General features: G+C 39.6%; 1 protein-coding gene across 3 annotated transcripts in view; it reads left to right on the top strand.

Moving 5' to 3' along the window:
• stard3 (StAR-related lipid transfer (START) domain containing 3) overlaps window positions 1–13,292 on the top strand; it is a 36,479-nt gene extending 23,187 nt beyond the window's left edge. For all 3 annotated transcript variants that reach the window (XM_036565854.1, XM_036565856.1, XM_036565857.1), the window contains exons 7-15: window positions 2,559–2,660; window positions 2,824–2,879; window positions 3,677–3,769; window positions 6,355–6,417; window positions 8,407–8,502; window positions 8,884–8,963; window positions 9,382–9,486; window positions 10,743–10,836; window positions 11,455–13,292. In XM_036565854.1, coding sequence (XP_036421747.1) covers window positions 2,559–2,660; window positions 2,824–2,879; window positions 3,677–3,769; window positions 6,355–6,417; window positions 8,407–8,502; window positions 8,884–8,963; window positions 9,382–9,486; window positions 10,743–10,836; window positions 11,455–11,562 — 797 coding nt within the window. In that variant the 3' untranslated portion in view covers window positions 11,563–13,292. The remainder of the gene's footprint in view (window positions 1–2,558; window positions 2,661–2,823; window positions 2,880–3,676; window positions 3,770–6,354; window positions 6,418–8,406; window positions 8,503–8,883; window positions 8,964–9,381; window positions 9,487–10,742; window positions 10,837–11,454) is intronic.
• The last annotated feature ends 5,293 nt before the right edge of the window (window positions 13,293–18,585 follow it).

The following is an 18,585-nucleotide window of genomic DNA, read 5'->3' as shown; positions in this document are numbered from 1 at the left end:
AATGACATTCTAAAAAACTAAAGGTGCCCAGAAGGGTTCTTTGCCGTAGAAGAACCACGTCTGGTTCCCTAAAGAACCTTTAAATAGATGTAATGTTGGTAGATGAGATGAGTTGGTGAAGAACGTCCAGGTTCTGTCCCAGTTAAAGGTTTTACAGTATGTCCAAACCAAGAACCTCTTGGGAACATTTGTTTTTAAGAGCATACATTTGCACAGTGAGGCAATAGCCAAGAGAATTAATTAGCCTAATTTGATGATTTGACAGGTTTATCATTGAGATATGTAATTTATATTTTGTTCTATAAACAATTTAACATGTTATTAGTTAGATAATCCAAAAAGAATAAAAAATAATGTATGTTTCCATACATTTAACCTCATTTATTACAACATGAAACGATTGTTTCATACAAATGATGAACTCACAGCTCACTTAAATTTTACGTTTTTTATGTCCTGCATAACTTTGTGTAATAAAATATTCTATTTACCTGTTTGTCATGTGTCTGATATTTGTTTATCTGCTAATTTCTGTCGACCTGCGCAAGCCTTCGAACACTCAGATTATACAACTTATGAAACTGTGTTTTGTCAGCATAGTTGTGTGGAAGTAGGAAGTTTTACGTGAACAGCCTTTGTTTTCTTCATTTTCCTGAAACTGTACTTTATAAACATCGTTAAAGTTTGTACCTTGCAGTCCGTACAGACCATATATTGAAGCTAAGCTGCTAAACAGCCTATTTAAAATTCATCAGTGACATCACAACCATGAACACATCTATATATGACCTCCCATTCGGCCCTGCCCGTTCAGGTTACAGCAGTTTAGCCCCACCATTCAGCTACAGCAGTTTAGCCCCACCATTCAGCTACAGCAGTTTAGCCCCACCATTCAGCTACAGCAGTTTAGCTCCACCCATTCAGTCTACAGCAGTTTAGCTCCACCATTCAGCTACAGCAGTTTAGCTCCACCATTCAGCTACAGCAGTTTAGCCCCACCATTCAGCTACAGCAGTTTAGCCCCACCCATTCAGCTACAGCAGTTTAGCCCTGCCTCTTCCTGTTGAAGTGATGTTTAGTGCTGTTCCTGCAGACAGTCTGAGTTATTGGAGTGGACGTTGTGTCAAAGCGATTAAGTGTTGTGCTGTTCCTGGATGTCAGGAAGCAAAAAGATCACTGCAGCTTCCAAAGAATCCACATAGTTTATTTCCCCCGAAGCCCTGAGGATTTCAGTCCCAGCCTAACAGATTGATCCACATTTTGACTCAGGCTGCTTTTTGAGCAAGACACAATACAGAACAGCCAGTCAGAACAGAGCTCATTTACATGTATCTGTCTTAATGGCACAGGAACTAAAACAATCTCTTTAATTCTAAGGGACGAAAAGGCTGGAAAATTAATATACATTATATAAATATATTTTAAATAAGATGTAACCACTCTGAGGGGTATTATATACAGTAGTTTGTTGATTGCGGAGAATGAAGACTAGGGTCCATATTAGACAAACTTATCAAGAATGGCTTTTATACAACTGATTAGAATATCATAGACTGATCAGGTCAGTGTTCTTTATCTGCTTGATGATCTTCCAAAAGTCAAGCCCGTCCATCAGGAGGAGAGTGAAGGGTCCTTCTTGCGTACGAAGCAGTCATGCATTGTAAATCATCCTCGAGAAGGAGTGCTGTTTACCTCTCAGTGCTGAGGACCTCCAGTCCAGCAGTGATGCAACAGAGGCTACTTTGACAGTGCAGTGATGTAACAGGGTGTGATTAAACCGGGACGGCTGACGGAGCCACAGCGCCGAAACAGAGAGGGTATTCACTACTACGCCGCCCAGCTGGACTCATCCCCGCTTGAGCAGAGACGGAGCCGTGGGCATCTCATGGCCTTTGTGTCTTTGTCACGAAACAGAAACTTGTTTTGCATGTTGAAAAAACCGTCACTGAAACCAGCTGTGAGGTGCTGTGACAAAACAGAAATATACAGAGATTTGGAGACCAGAGATGTTTGTTGTGAATTTGAATCTCAGCTTTGAGGTGAACTTTATTGAGCTTCATCTAGAGAGATGGCATGATACCACTTTTTGTTTTTCAGTACTGAAACAGATATTTAAACTTTGAGTATCAACCGATGTGATATTTAAACCTTTAATATTGGCCATTACCTATATTCAAACCTTAAGTATCGTCCTACACTGATATTTAGTCCTTGAGTATCGCCCATTACCTATATTCAAACCTTAGGTATCGTCCTACACTGATATTCAGTCCTTGAGTATCGCCCATTACCTATATTCAAACCTTAGGTATCGTCCTACACCGATATTCAGTCCTTGAGTATCGCCCATTACCTATATTCAAACCTTAGGTATCGTCCTACACCGATATTCAGTCCTTGAGTATCGCCCATTACCTATATTCAAACCTTAGGTATCGTCCTACACTGATATTCAGTCCTTGAAAATCGCCCATTACCTATATTTAAATGTTTCACTGCTGGTGAGCGGTGAAAAGACAGGGTGGTGTTTTACTGTGTTGATTGTCTTTCTCTCTCAGTGTACCTGGCGGCCGTGAATGCAGCGTGTGAGAGCGCTCGTATGATCTACCCCAGAGCCGTGTCCGACGGCCAGTTCTACTCTCCTCCGGAGTCACTCGCAGGTCACCTACACATTACACACACATACATTACTGTTTCAGCTCCTGCAGACAGTTTTCAGTTATTTATTTGTTTTTTAGTTTATTTACTGCAACTTTGTGCATCTCAAGTTTCTCTTTATTGAGCCTGCTTTTCACACTCTGAACTGTGTCTGTGTCTGTGTAGGTTCCGAGGAAGATCTTGATGAAGAAGGTCTCGGCAGGAGAGCAGTAACTGCACAGGTGCTCATTTTTAAATTCATCTCCATCACTCAATTTACATTTATTACTATTATTACTACTATTACTACTACTACTACTACTACTATATTACTATTATTACTACTACTATTACTACTACTATTACTACTGTATTACTATTATCACAACTACTACTACTATATTACTTTTATTACTACTGTATTACTATTATTATTACTACTACTACTATATTACTACTATTACTACTGTATTACTATTATTACTAATACTACCACTATATTACTATTATTACTACTACTATTACTACTACTATTACTACTGTATAATAATAATAATTAAAAAAAACATGAAAAGTGGGATTAAACAATATTTCATGTTTGTGTTTTGTCTGTTTTGATGTAACAGTAATGTTTTTGTTGTGACAATAGTAAACAATAAAATATGGTAATGAACAAAGCCTTATTAATGTGAAATATCCTGTTACATTGTAACAGTTTTGTGTAAGATTTAAACATTTTGTGTATCACTTTTAATCAAGATTTCTACTGTTGAGCCAAACATCCCACTTGAATGACAACCATAATATCCTATGAGTCAGTTATAATCAAAAATAATACATTGCTCGAGGAAAAGATAATATTTCTACCTTTTTGTTTGTTTAGTCATCTGTATGTATTTCAGTGCTGCTGGTTTATCTAATGTTTATGGTCTGATGTCCCCGAGAGCCGCTGGCAGTCAGAGGGTCTTTTTCTTATAGAACGTGGTTCCTTTTTTAATCATTCATGCTAAACTGTGTGCTGTGTTTCCTTGCGCGTCAGGAGAAGGAGTTTGTGCGGCAGGGCCGCGAGGCGATGGCTGTGGTGGAACAGATCCTGTCTCAGGAGGAAAACTGGAAGTTTGAGAAGAATAACGTAAGTGTGTGGATGTACAGCTCTGTGGTGGAGGTTTCCATTAGAATTCTTCCTCGCTGGGGCGGACAGACCATAATAATCTCCATAACAGGACAAAGCAAAACTCCAGAACAGAAGAAAGAACAGAAGTCCACGTTCAGAGCTGCGTTAATGTGGCTAAGTCAGTGCAGCAGCTCATTTGGATAAACGCAGCAAATACTATCACCTTTAAACACGAAAAAAGAGGGCAGTGATCATAATGACCGTCATATAAATAAAAGGTAATTATCAGACGTGAAAGGTTACGCTTGATATATCTACCTCATCTTTATCATCTTTTAGTCCCCTTTGCAGAAAAACATGAAACAAGTACAGAGCAACAAAAAAGTTTGTTTTCTTCTACTGTGTGTAGGTTTGTTGTGTTTATTGTTTTTATCTTCTCAGTGGTTTTAAGAAAAGGTTACTACACACTTCAGGTATTACATTACTGACGTTGAATCCTATCATCCTGCTACCCAACCGACATAGGAAGGAAATGGGGAAGGAAGGAAGAACGGAAGTAAGGAAGGAAGGAAAAAGGGAAATAAGGAAGGAACGGAAAAAGGAAATAAGGAAGGAACGGAAAAAGGAAATAAGGAAGGAAGGAAAAAGGGAATAAGGAAGGAAGGAAGGAAAAAGGGAAATATGGAAGCAAGGAAATAAGGAAATAGGAAAGGAAGGAAATAGGAAAGGAAGGAAATAAGGAAAGGAATGAAAAACGGAAATAAGGAAGGAAGGAAAAAGGGAAATATGGAAGGAAGGAAATAGGAAAGGAATGAAAAACGGAAATAAGGAAGGAAGGAAAAAGGGAAATATGGAAGGAAGGAAATAAGGAAATAGGAAAGGAGGGAAATAAAGAAATAGGAAAGGAATGAAAAACGGAAATAATGAAGGAAGGAAATTTGAGAACAATGCCCAGTTGAAGTCTGTTCTCTGTTGAGGGATGATATATTGATTTTTATGATAGATATTACTTCAGGGAGCTGCTCCACAGCCCAATGCTGGGGGGCTTTATACCCCTCTAGCCCACACTTGGTACTGGGCATGGTGACATTAGCAGCTGTTGTTCAGTGGAGATTATACACGCTGTGTGAGTAATGGGTGACTCCTTAGTTCACTCATTAGAAGGGCTGGATACTCTCAGGGTGTAGAGTTTGATGTGGATTTTCCCTCAAAGTTAACTCAGACAGGACGAAGCTGCAGCTCCCATGCGAGTTTTATTAACAGTGAAGTGATAAGAGAACAGGACGCTTATACATAGAAACAGGAAGCAGGTGCCATGCAGTCAGAGAAGTGATGGAGGTCGGGGTTTTTCTTCAGTTATACATAATAATATAATGCTCAGTAACTCAGTAACGTAGCGTGGATAGTTAATGTAGTTAACCCTTTGGGTTCTAAAGGTCTTTTCTCGATCTGTCCATCTCTTCTTAAACTCTCATTTAAAGGCTCTTCATATATCATGATCCTCATATGTTTCATATCTAAATGCTCCGTTATCTTCATCACTACTTTCCAAAACCGCTGCAGCAGCTTCAGCAGCTGTAAACTCTCTGCACGCCGTTTCACATGAGTCTCCGATGTGGACTGAATAAAGAATGAAGGGTTTCCGGCGTGACGGTCAGTCCTTAGTGATTTCCTGAGTGTCCATTGGTCAGTTTCACACAGAATGTAGACGGACACACCAATCCACCAGTTCCACACGGTGAGAGGCAGATGACGTGTATCTCAGCCCCTCTTCATAGGCTCATAACTCCGGATGTGAGTCTCGTATGATCTCGTGATAAGATGGAGTGGAAAGGGCGACTCTACAGATTCAGGAAGTGTTTGAACTGGATTTCTGAGCTGGATCATCACAAAGATACACAAACAGATATAGAGACGGATAATTTGATACGCAGGCGTCAACCTCCGACAGTTAAACTGGTTCCAGTAGTCTCCAGCTAACACACTCTAGTATTTTGGTTGTAGTTATTTTCATGATTTATCTCTCTGTAGATGTAGCTGACGTTACTGTGCTCTGATAGCTGTGAAGGAATTTTTCCACGAAGCATTTATATCCTTTATTTAGTTTGGACTCCCACATTGTTGTGTGTTTGGTTCTCCAACCATTCTGGACACATTCTCGAATTTCAATCTTCGTAATCGTGATAAAGATAGAGTGAGACGCCTTTCTGTGGTGATTCCAACGCCTGTATTTCTGAGGATGGTAGCTGTCCGAAAGGCGATAGCAGAACTTATTTTACGCAGTGTTTACAAACTTCTGTTTCTTGTGAAAAGAGCCTGTCGTGATTGTAAAACATTTGAACTTGCAACATTTTTAAAAGTACAGTTGTGAAGTTATAAACGGGGCCAGCCCGAAATGATTTCCTTTTGTTGGATTACATGAAAACAACCAATAACCGTAAATCACATTATGATTGGTTACAAAGCTCATTTGCATATTTGTATGCTACTTATCAAGTATTTTTACAAAATACTCTTTTTCCCAGAAGCAACCGAAGCAGTGATGTATGGTCTTATTAATATATGAATTGAAATATGAAGCTGAGGTGTGTTTGTGTGTGTAGGACATGGGGGACTGTGTGTACACGCTGGAAATCCCCTTCCATGGAAAGACGTTCATCCTGAAGGTATCCTCTTCTCTCTCATCCTTCTCTGTATTTTTGCTTAATATCTTTTTTACTGTAAAAAAAAATGATAAACATGAACACAAGGCCCATAATGTGAATGTATGACTTGTAATGTGGTAGTAAGGACTGTGACATGAACTTATGGCTTGTAATGTGAGCATAAGCCTTGTAACATGATGTCATTAGGCCCATAACGTGAACGCAAGACCCATAACACACAAATGTAAGACTGTGAACAGCAGGGCTGTAATGTGAGCATAAGCCTCGTAACAATAACACAATGCCCATAACACGAATACAAGTCCCATAAGGTTAACACAAGACCTGGAACATGAACACAAGCACTGTTATGTATTAAGGTCCATTATGTGAACGTAAGGCCCATAACGTGAACATAAGGCCCATAACGTGAATGTAAGGTCCATAACGTGAACGTAAAGCCCATAACGTGAACGTAAGGCCCATAACATGAACGTAAGGTCCGTAACGTGAACGTAAGGCCCATAACGTGAACGTAAGGCCCATAATGTGAACGTAAGGTCCGTAACGTGAACGTAAGGCCCGTAACGTGAACGTAAGGCCCGTAACGTGAATGTAAGGCCCGTAACGTGAACGTAAGGCCCATAATGTGAACGTAAGGTCCGTAACGTGAACACATGGCCCGTGACGTGAACACATGGCCCGTAACGTGAACACATGGTCCGTAACGTGAACGTAAGGCCCGTAACGTGAACGTAAGGCCCGTAACGTGAACGTAAGGTCCGTAACGTGAACGTAAGGCCCGTAATGTGAACACATGGCCCGTAACGTGAACGTAAGGCCCGTAACGTGAACGTAACGTCTGTAACGTGAACGCATGGCCCGTAACGTGAACACATGGTCCATAACGTGAACGTAAGGCCGGTAACGTGAACGTAAGGTCCGTAACGTGAATGTAAGGCCTGTAATGTGAACACATGGCCTGTAATGTGAACGTAAGGTCCATTATGTGAACATAAGGCCCGTAACGTGAACGTAAGGCCCGTAACGTGAACGTAACGTCCGTAACGTGAACGCATGGCCCGTAACGTGAACACATGGCCCGTAACGTGAACACATGGTCCATAACGTGAACGTAAGGCCGGTAACGTGAACGTAAGGCCTGTAACGTGAACGTAAGGCCCGTAACGTGAACACATGGTCCATAACGTGAACGTAAGGCCGGTAACGTGAACGTAAGGCCTGTAATGTGAACACATGGCCTGTAACGTGAACGTAAGGTCCATTATGTGAACGTAAGGCCCGTAACGTGAACATAAGGTCCGTAACGCCAACGCATGGCCCGTAACGCCAACGCATGGCCCGTAACGTCAACGCATGGCCCGTAACGTGAACGTAAGGTCCATAACGTGAACGTAAGGCCCGTAACGTGAACGTAAGGCCCGTAATGTGAACGTAAGGTCCATTATGTGAACATAAGGTCCATAAGGTGAACACGTGGCCCGTAACGTGAAGGTAAGGCCCGTAACGTGAACAAATGGCCCCTAACGTGAACGTAATGCCCGTAACATGAGCGTAAGTTCCGTAACGTGAGCCTAAGGTCCGTAACGTGAACGTAAGGCCCGTAATGTCAACACATGGCCCCTATCGTGAACGTAAGGCCCGTAACGTGAACGCATGGCCCGTAACGTGAACATAAGGTCTGTAAGGTGAACACATGGCCCGTGACGTGAAGGTAAGGCCCATAACGTGAACACATGGCCCCTAACGTGAATGTAATGCCCGTAACGTGAGCGTAAGGTCCGTAACGTGAGCGTAAGGTCCGTAACGTGAGCATAAGGTCCATTACGTGAACATAAGGTCTGTAACGTCAACACATGGCCTGTATCCTGAGCGCAAGGCCGTGAACGCAAAGCCTGTAACGTGAACGCAAGACGCATAGCCTGAATGTAAGACCCCTGACGTGAACACCTGTAGTGTGAACACTCATTAGCTCTTGTTATGGTGTAGGCGCTACTGCAGTGTGCTGCTGAGCTGGTGTATCAGGAGGTCATTCTACAGCCGGAGAAGATGGTGCAGTGGAACAGAACAGTGTCAGCGTGCCAGGTACACTCACACTCACCATCTCACACACTGAACACCAGGGCTGGGACCACTTATCGATTTATTGATAATTATCAATAACAGCTATGAAATTGGTAAGAAGAATTACAGGTGAGTGTTATGAACTCACTTATATCACAGTGTTTTCTACTAATGATGTGATATCACAATATTTAAAAAATTAATGAATTTATAAGAGCATCAGCACAGTTGTAAGTGAAAATAATGCATACTGTACTGTATGAACTCGAGACCACCACATTTTGTGGCTTAAAAGTCGTGTACATCTTTTTTGTCTGACGTCTTGTCTTTGCACACAATCTCTCTGATTTAATCATTATTTATCATTTTAAATTGTTTTTTTTCCTGTGTGTTTGTGTGCAGATTTTACAGAGAGTGGATGATAACACACTGGTATCGTATGATGTGTCTGCAGGAGCAGCAGGAGGAGTCGTTTCTCCCAGGTACACACACACACACACACACTCACACGCACACTGAACTTTACCAGCGTTTACTACATAATCTAAAACAGAGAGGAAGACTAGCTAAAGCAAATGTTGTTGCAAGTGCACAGGTCTGGCCAGTAGGGGGTGCAATAAATACTCTGGCCAAAAGGGGTCGCATTTAATACACTGACCAGTAGGGGGTACAGCGAATACTCTGGCCAGTAGGGGGTACAGTGAATACTCTGGCCAGTAGGGGCTGCAGTGTATACTCTAGCCAGTAGGGGGTGTCCACTGAAAGCCATAAATGAGCGTGTAAATGTCATGACCTTAACAGAGCGTAACAGTAGTTTCTTTTGACTGTGGAATGATGTCATCAAGCTGTTTCTCTCTCTCTCTCTCTCTCTCTCTCTCTCTCTCTCTCTCTCTCTCTCAGGGATTTTGTAAATGTTCGTAGAGTGGAGCGGAAGAAAGATCGTTACATCTCGGCCGGCATGTCGACCAATCATGGTGCCAAACCTCCACACAGTCGCTACGTTCGGTACGTCCTTCACTCACACATGCTGTTTTTCCCCTTTATTTAAAATGTGAACACAGCTCACTCTTTCAAAAGCCCTGTTTAAGCGGGAAAAGTTTTACAAGATGATTCATACTGGATTAAAATCTCTCCACGATTATTACCGTCAAACTACACACACTGAAGATTCATACTGGATTAAAATCTCTCCACGATTATTACCGTCAGACTGTAAAACTACACACACTGCAGATTCATACTGGATTAAAATCTCTCCACGATTATTACCGTCAAACTACACACACTGCAGATTCATACTGGATTAAAATCTCTCCACGATTATTACTGTCAGACTGTAAAACTACACACTGCAGATTCATACTGGATTAAAATCACTCCACAATTATTACCGTCAGACTGTAAAACTACACACTGCAGATTCATACTGGATTAAAATCACTCCACAATTATTACAGTCAGACTGTAAAACTACACACACTGCAGATTCATACTGGATTAAAATCACTCCACAATTATTACAGTCAGACTGTAAAACTACACACACTGCAGATTCATACTGGATTAAAATCACTCCACAATTATTACAGTCAGACTGTAAAACTACACACACTGCAGATTCATACTGGATTAAAATCACTCCACAATTATTACAGTCAGACTGTAAAACTACACACACTGCAGATTCATACTGGATTAAAATCACTCCACAATTATTACTGTCAGACTGTAAAACTACACACACTGCAGATTCATACTGGATTAAAATCACTCCACAATTATTACTGTCAGACTGTAAAACTACACACACTGCAGATTCATACTGGATTAAAATCACTCCACAATTATTACCGTCAGACTGTAAAACTACACACACTGCAGATTCATACTGGATTAAAATCACTCCACAATTATTACCGTCAGACTGTAAAACTACACACACTGCAGATTCATACTGGATTAAAATCACTCCACAATTATTACTGTCAGACTGTAAAACTACACACTGCAGATTCATACTGGATTAAAATCACTCCACAATTATTACAGTCAGACTGTAAAACTACACACTGCAGATTCATACTGGATTAAAATCGCTCCACAATTATTACCATCAGACTGTAAAAACTGTAAACACATCTGGTCAGTAATTAAGTTACAGAACCTCTCCAGGTGAGCCTAATCTGTAGGTAAAGCTAATCTGATAGGACTGGAGGTTTATTAGATTAGGTGTCATTACTGTGTCTTTGTCTCTCCTGCAGGGGTGAGAATGGTCCAGGTGGGTTTGTGGTGCTGAAGTCCAGCAGTAATCCTTCAGTCTGCACTTTCATCTGGGTGCTCAACACTGACCTCAAGGTGAATCTTCTTACCTCTGGACTCTTACAGTATATATTTATTTATTTAATCAAGTTTTTTTGTAAATTTCTTATGCTTGATAAAGATGTAGAAGTGAAGAAACATTAACCCCTTAAACTGTCTATATACAGGTCCACACTTTAGTTCCTCACTTTCACACCTGCAGACCTTAGTTCTGAGTAATTCATAGTAGATACTGAATTATTAATAGTGGATACTGAATAATTCATAGTAAATACTGATTAATTCATAATAGATACTGAATAATTCATAGTGGATACTGAATAATTCATAGTAAATACTGATTAATTCATTATAGATACTGAATAATTCATAGTAGATACTGAATAATTCATAGTAGATACTGAATAATTCATAGTAAATACTGAATAATTCATAGTAAATACTGAATAATTCATAGTGGATACTGATTAATTCATAATAGATACTGAATAATTCATAGTAAATACTGATTAATTCATAGTAGATGCTGAATAATTCATAGTAAATACTGATTAATTTATAGTAGATACTGAATAAGTTAAAATAGTAACTGATCAGTTTTCTCTCTCTCTCTCTATTTTCTTGTTCTTTCTCTCCTCCGTGTTTCTCTATCAGGGTCGTCTCCCGCGCTACCTTATCCATCAGTCTCTGGCAGCTACCATGTTTGAGTTTATGGCCCACCTTCGTCAGCGCATCTTGGAGGTCCGCGCGTCACTACGGTAACGGAGGAACGTCTCACCTGTGTGCTCTTCACCCCAGAGCCGGAGTTCAGCCACACACCGCTGTGCTTTGGCCTTTCCATTTTCTACAATACTGCAGTATTTCTATGGTTGCCATGTGGAGATTCACTGCCCCTCCTGGCTGGGAGGAGGTGCTGCACACTGATGTTGATCATGGTGAAAGAAATGGTTAAAAAAGAGATGGTAAAACTGGCCGGAGCAGGACTTCTGAAGGATTCTCTGTTAAACCCCTGTGAATGCTGCTGCACGTGGATGTCACATCTGAGCCTTTCTGTCTTTTTTCTTTCTTGTACGGTTTAATTTTTCCCCATACATTTCTTCCAGTTGTTACTCTCAGTCAGTTCCCATTTTACTACAGTGTCTTCACAAAATATTGTGACAGAATTATTTTTTTCTGTGTGTTCAGGCTGTTTAATTATAAACGAAAGAGGAATAAGATTAAAGGTGTAGTAAGGTGTGGATAGTCTTATTGACAGGGTGTTTCTGGGCATGTTTATTTCACACTTTTGGAATGCTGCCACCGTTTTGTGAGCATATGTATTGGGACAATTTAATGTATTAGTTACTCAGGTGGTCTCCTCTACAGCCAGTTACGTTCATGCTTTATCAGCTATAATGAAGGTTTTTTCATTTTGTTGCGTAAACACCTTTTTTGTTTCTGTACACCTCCATTTTTTTCATAATTAGTAAGTGGCTGCATTTAGTTTACATCACAGACTGAATTGCATTGCTTGGCACTACCTCCACCATGTTTCGCAGATTATCTGTTTTTTGTTCTGCCTTTGTTATTTATGTCTATCATTATCTGTACACATAATTAAAGGAACACTGCTCCTGATGATGTAGCTTGAAGGTAGGAGGAATTTTTGAAAAACTACAATTGTTTTTGGGGGAGGTTTGAAGGCCGACTGTATGAAATGTAAGTTTTTGAGCCTTCTAGCAGAAATGTTAGCCATCTGGCATCACTTTACATTCGTCAGATAAAAATACATCCTTAAAAAATGTGTACACACATATATATATATATATATATAATATTAAACCGTAAACACTCAAAGAACTATTTGAATGCATAAATGGTTCTTTACATCTTTAAAGGTCCTTTTCTATGATGGAAAACCTGTTGTCTATGCTTCTTAAAGAACCTTTATAAATTTGGCTCTGTATAGCACTGAAAAAGGTTCCACTGGTGTTACACGTCACAGAACCTTTTTTTGTACTACAAAAAAATCTTTTTTTTTTTTTGCTAAGGGCCCCAAAAAAATCTACCACAAAGCAGTTGTAGTTTTTAAAAAGCTCCTCCTACCCTCAAAATACATCATCAGAAGGGAGTTTTTCCTAGTTTGTTTGGAATTTCTCTTTAAATCTGAATGCTCAGCTCTGCTTAATTGTGTATTCTAATATAAGTCAGTTATTCCTGCACTGTGGATGTTTATTTTTCATGTAAATCACAGTTTCAGGGTTTTTCTGCACCACAGTTTGTTATTATTCTGTTTTCAGCTACAGTTGCCTTTCACAGCCGAGCTGACTGTCGTTGATAAGTGCGATTACACTCGTTATTATTTTTTCAGGCATATTCTGAATCAGTTTCTCTTTTATTTTGTAATTGTCACTTTGGTTTATGTGCATTAACTCAAAAGACAAGCTTGATGATGCAGGCTAGTTGTAAAAGATACTGACACATATTTTAGTAAAACTAAAGAATTCCTTAAAGTGAGGATTCCTGATTGGATTTTTTTTTTTTTTAATTAAATACTTTTCTGATGTGGATGTTAAAGCTGGTCTTAGATCAGTGCTTACATGTAAGTCATTGTGCACAGAAGATGTGCAGCCGATTATAACTTTCACACTGTGTCAACTGATTTGCCTCAATACCTATAAAAACACAATACAATAAATAACACATACCCAGAAACACCCATAAAGGACTGTCCCGATATTTTTGGACTGCGCTGGGCTGGGTTACACTTAATAATGCCTTTAGAGATGGTCGAGGCTGCCATGGCCAAACATGTTACCACTGAGTAGCTTATTATCATGCATAACTTGCATAATAAAGTCAATCAGATTTACCTTTTCTCCTTAGTTTTGCGCTGGAGCTCCGAGGCTAATGTAGCTAATAAGCAACAAACAAAATGATCAACAAAACATAGGTGGCTGCTGATGTTTTACCTATGCTAACATACTGTATTCCCTGTTTGTAGATCACAGTGAGTCATACAGAGTCAGAAACCACAATCGGGACTATTAGAGACACTGAGCAGCTCCACATGGCATGCAGTTAGCACCATGCTAATTGGTGGGGTATAAGTTTCCATTACTTGTTAGCAGCATTAGCACTGTAGCTCCAAAGAAGTGATCATCTTGGCTGAACACCTAAAAACTGTCACTTTAATAGGAGAACCAAACCCAGCCCAGTGAGAGCTCAGTTGGGGGGCGGGGCTTATTGGAGCCTTAGGCCAACGGAGATGGTGCCTTACCTTCTTGAGCTACTGGGGAGTCTGACCTTTGACCTCTGAGCACTGCTCCTGGAGGGCTTTAGTTCAGCACAGTTTTTCAGATTGGTTTGGTGTGAATTTGGTTCAGATGTCATGGAAAATAGTAGAAAATCTGAAATAATGTTTTCTTTGGGGACTATTTTGCCTCACAGCACCCTGCATATTATGTATCCCTCCACCATGAATGGAGTTTAAGGCCAAAATCTTCTCAAAACTATCATTAAACATTGAATGTGTATGCATGCACTCAATAATCCGATCATAATCAGATTTCTGCAGTTATCCGATTATTCAAATGGTCATCTGAACACCATACTCTGATCTAGAAATCTGATTAAGAAATCTGATAAAGAGGCTGGATTTTAGCTCAGTAATCAGATTTCTCAGTACATGTGAACTCTTACTCTGATTTATATCTGATTTCTCAGTCTGTGCATGCGCGAGATCAGACGGTGGGTGTCGTGAGACGCAGCAAAACACTGTTGGAGCGGCGCTGAAACCAAACAGGAAATAAAGGATTTAAATATTCTTCATCTTCTAGATGATGTTTGTTCATATTTTCAGCTAAAGCGGCGCGATGTTTAAAAAAAGTTTTAGTTTTACGTTACGTTTACGTCGCGTTTCCCCATTATCTTACTCAAGTGCATGTAAACGTGTTGATCAGATTACTGACAAAATCAGATTTTCTGCGGTTATCAGATTATTAAGTGCATTTAAACGCACTCAGTGTCTCAGTCATCAGGCAGTGAATTCATAACCATTTCATGTAGTAACTTTCTGTGAGGGAGCTTTTAGAGGTGGACGTCTGGTTCCTATCACCACCACTGTGAACAGTTCTGACTCTGTAAGTTTATCTAGAACGGAGCGTTTCACACCAAACCACTCTGAATGGCTCTGTTTACATCTTAACCACTTAATTATAGAGACGTTTTGTAAAATCGGTGGAAGTTTTGAACACTTGTCTGGTGGTTGGCAGTGTGTGAGGGAAGTGTTCTGCTGGAGGATCCACAGCAGCTGATTCTGAGCAGAACAGAGCGTCTTTATTCACTATCAGACACATGACTCGGTCGCCGAGCTGCTCCTCCCCCTCAGCACTGCTGCAGCGCAGAACCGGCAGAATGACGCGTTCATTACAGGCCAAATCATAAAAGCTGCGCTGATCACCGAGCTGATCAGCACAGTTATTGATCTAATGGTTAGAGTTCTAAACGGGAACTTTCAGTGATTTAGTACCCTCCCTTACCCTCGTAAAAATATGGTTCTTCAAGGGTTCTTTAGTAAAGACAAAGGTTCTACATAGAACCATGAACACTCAAAGAACCAAAGGTGTTGAAATGGTTCTTCAGATTGATGGAGAATGTGTTGTATATGGTTCTTAAGGGTTCTAAGGGTCAAGCTTGTAACAATAGAACATTTTTTGGTGCTATATAGAGCCATTCTAACAAAGGGTCTGTATAGAACCATATACAACACATTCTCCATCAATCTGAAGACCTATTTCACCATGGAGAGAACCATTTAAGCATGCAAATGGTTCTTTGAGTGTTCATGGTTCTGCCTAGAACCATTGGGCATCATTCTCCAGTATCTTCCTGAGCTTTTTCTTAAATGTGTTCTTGAGAAAGGTTCTGAGAAAACGTCCACACACTTAAGAAAGATGGTTCTTCAAGGGTTCTTTAGGGTTTTTTTTTTTAGGTTTTGTAGAACCATTAACAGTCAAGGAGTCCTTTGCATGCTTAAAGGGTTCTGTGCATGGTGAAATGGTTCTTCAGATTGATAGAGAATGTGCTGTAGATTGTTCTGTATAGAACCTTTTTGGAAAGGGTTCTATATAGCACCAAAAAGCATTTGTTACAGGCTTGACATCATAACAATAGAAGAACCCTTTTTGGTGTTATATAGAACCCTGTTCAGAAAGCTTCTACATAGAACCATGAACACTCAAAGAACCCTTTGCATGATTAAAGCATTCTTTGCGTGGTGAAGTGGTTCTTTAGATTGATGGAGGACGTGCTGATGGTTCTATATAGAACCTTTTTGAACAGGGTTCTACATACCACCAACAAGGGGTCTTCTGTTGTAACAGTCTTGATGTCATAACAATAGAAGAACCCTTTTTGGTGCTATATAGAACCCTGTGCAGCACTCTGCAATTTGCAGTCTGAACAGAACCTTTGTTCATGCAAATGGTTCTCTGAGTGTTCATGGTTCTATACAGAACCATTGTCTTTACTAAAGAACCCTTGAAGAACCATCTTTTTTTAAGAGTGAAGACTAAAAACTGAAGCATTAAACGTTTGTGTCTCATCAGACTCTGAATTCTGGGTTACGTTCACTTTATAAATCACCCTGTATTGATAACTGTAACGCCGTTTGTGCTCTTTATGTATATTTTTGTGTATATTTCTCTGTTTTTCTGACTCTGCGTGCCTTCGACTCTGATTTCACAGGTTCAGACATTTAGATGTAGTTTGTTTTCTTTGTTTTCTTAGTTTTTTTGCCCATTTTCACTTTTCTGTGTAGGACTTTTTCATTGTTTTTCCTCTAAACTGAGTCGTCCCTCCGTCGTATCTTTATTTAATGCAGTGTTGTTGTTTTACGTTGGTCTGGATGTTCATGTAAACACTGTAGACGATGAGACCAGATGCTGAATGAACTGTAATATTGATTTTTAACAGATGAGCTTGTACTGAATCATATCGCTAATAAAGTTAACCGCTGATACAGAACCAGACTGAAATTCTGCTCTTAGTGCCAGAAATTTTGACTCATGTTGTCCTTTATTTGCTCCGTCACTCGAACATGTGGCGCTGTTTCATCTGCGAATGTCTGTAAACGTCTGTAACTCTCAGTGATGAATGTATTTTATGTGGCAACTTATATTACATTATATTGTATCATTCTCTCTATTTATTTTATGTAATAAAAAAATTGGCCTGAATCAACAGACCGAATAGACTAGCTAATAAATGATAATACAGTTAAAAAATACCATAAAAGCCAATAAGTTCAACAACTGATTATTAAATTGCAACAAAATCAGCAGGTAATAAATAAAAACTAACTCATAGCTAATAAACAAACCTAATGAAATTAACAGATAATTAAAAATAAAACTCTGTTGTCAGAAGAAAACCTCATATCTTCAGAATGGTAACTTTACAGGAGAAGGAAAAAACCTACTTTACTTTTAATGGAAGTCAGTGGAACCAGAATTTTTTCCAAGTCATTTTGGGCCGTTTCTATTGGTCCATTCATCATCAAATTTATACACAATGTAAAGAACAACAGGTACTTTCAAATTAAATTAAATTCAAAAAACTGAAAAATGACAAAAATGGAGATACAAGGTTTTCTTCCGACAACAGCGAAAGGCAAATACAGTCAACAGGTAGTAAACAAAAGTTTTATTAAAAAATAAAAGCTAATAAATTAATAGCTGATAAAATAAAGCTAATAAAATCAACATGTAATAAATTAAATGAAAACCTAATAAAAATGAAGTGCTAATAAATAAAATAAACGCTAATAAAATTAAAAGGTGATAAGGTAAAAGCTAATAATTTTTTTAAATAATAAAATTGGGCTAATAAATACAATTAAGAGCTAATAAAGTAAAAGCTAATAAAGTTAAGATCAGATCCAGAATCAGGGTGATGTTCTGCTGTTAGTGTCTGTATTGTGTTCAGTATGTAGTGTAGTTTTTTTCTGTTGTTGTCACAAAGCAGCCTTACAAAAAATAAATAGGGCAACAGTGTGAAAGAAAAACTCCCTCAGAGCAAGAGGAAGAACCACTGAGAGGAACCAAGAGTCAGAAGGGGAACCCATCCTCCTCTGGACCACACCGGATAGCAAACACAAGGGCACAAGAGCAGAGAAAAAGATTCTACAACTAACATACAATATTGGACAGCCTGTGATTGGACAGAAGCGTTTAGATGAACCAATGATGACTGATGACTGTTAGAGGCCTATAATGATGATCTGTTAATAACACAGCATGTTCAAGAAATGTTTACGTTAGTTTTGGGTTTGTGATCCTCAGCATTTATTCACTGGGTTTTGCTAAGGACTCTTATTGTGGAGGGCGGGGCTAGGAGCCGCCATAGCTGGGTAACGAATGAGCTGTTAGAGAAAGAAAACTCTGCTAATGTATGCCATGGCTGTGGCCGACAACAGCTGGAAAAGAAAACACCACCACTTGTGCGAATAGTGGTGAGCGCTACAGTGTAAGTATGAGTGTAAGTACTTTTTGGTGGACTGTCCCTGAGTGGAGCTGTCCCCGGAATGTCCTCATTTTTAACATGTGAATTAAAAACACAGCAGAAAAGGGCAGATGTCTCACCTTGCGCTTGTTTTGTCCAGCAGAGGGCGCTGCTGCTGCTACTGAGCACTTCTACCACTTTCTCGCCTAGTTTTACAGAACACTGCTGTGGAAAACTCCACCATTGAGTCCACAACATCACCGCAAACGTTGCGGGTCTATAAAGCACCAAAAAGGGTTCTTC

This window comes from Colossoma macropomum, unplaced genomic scaffold, assembly GCF_904425465.1.
Source record: "Colossoma macropomum unplaced genomic scaffold, Colossoma_macropomum, whole genome shotgun sequence".
Lineage (NCBI taxonomy): Eukaryota > Metazoa > Chordata > Actinopteri > Characiformes > Serrasalmidae > Colossoma > Colossoma macropomum.
Note: the sequence above shows the minus strand (reverse complement) of the source record. Positions and strands in the feature narration are given on the sequence as shown.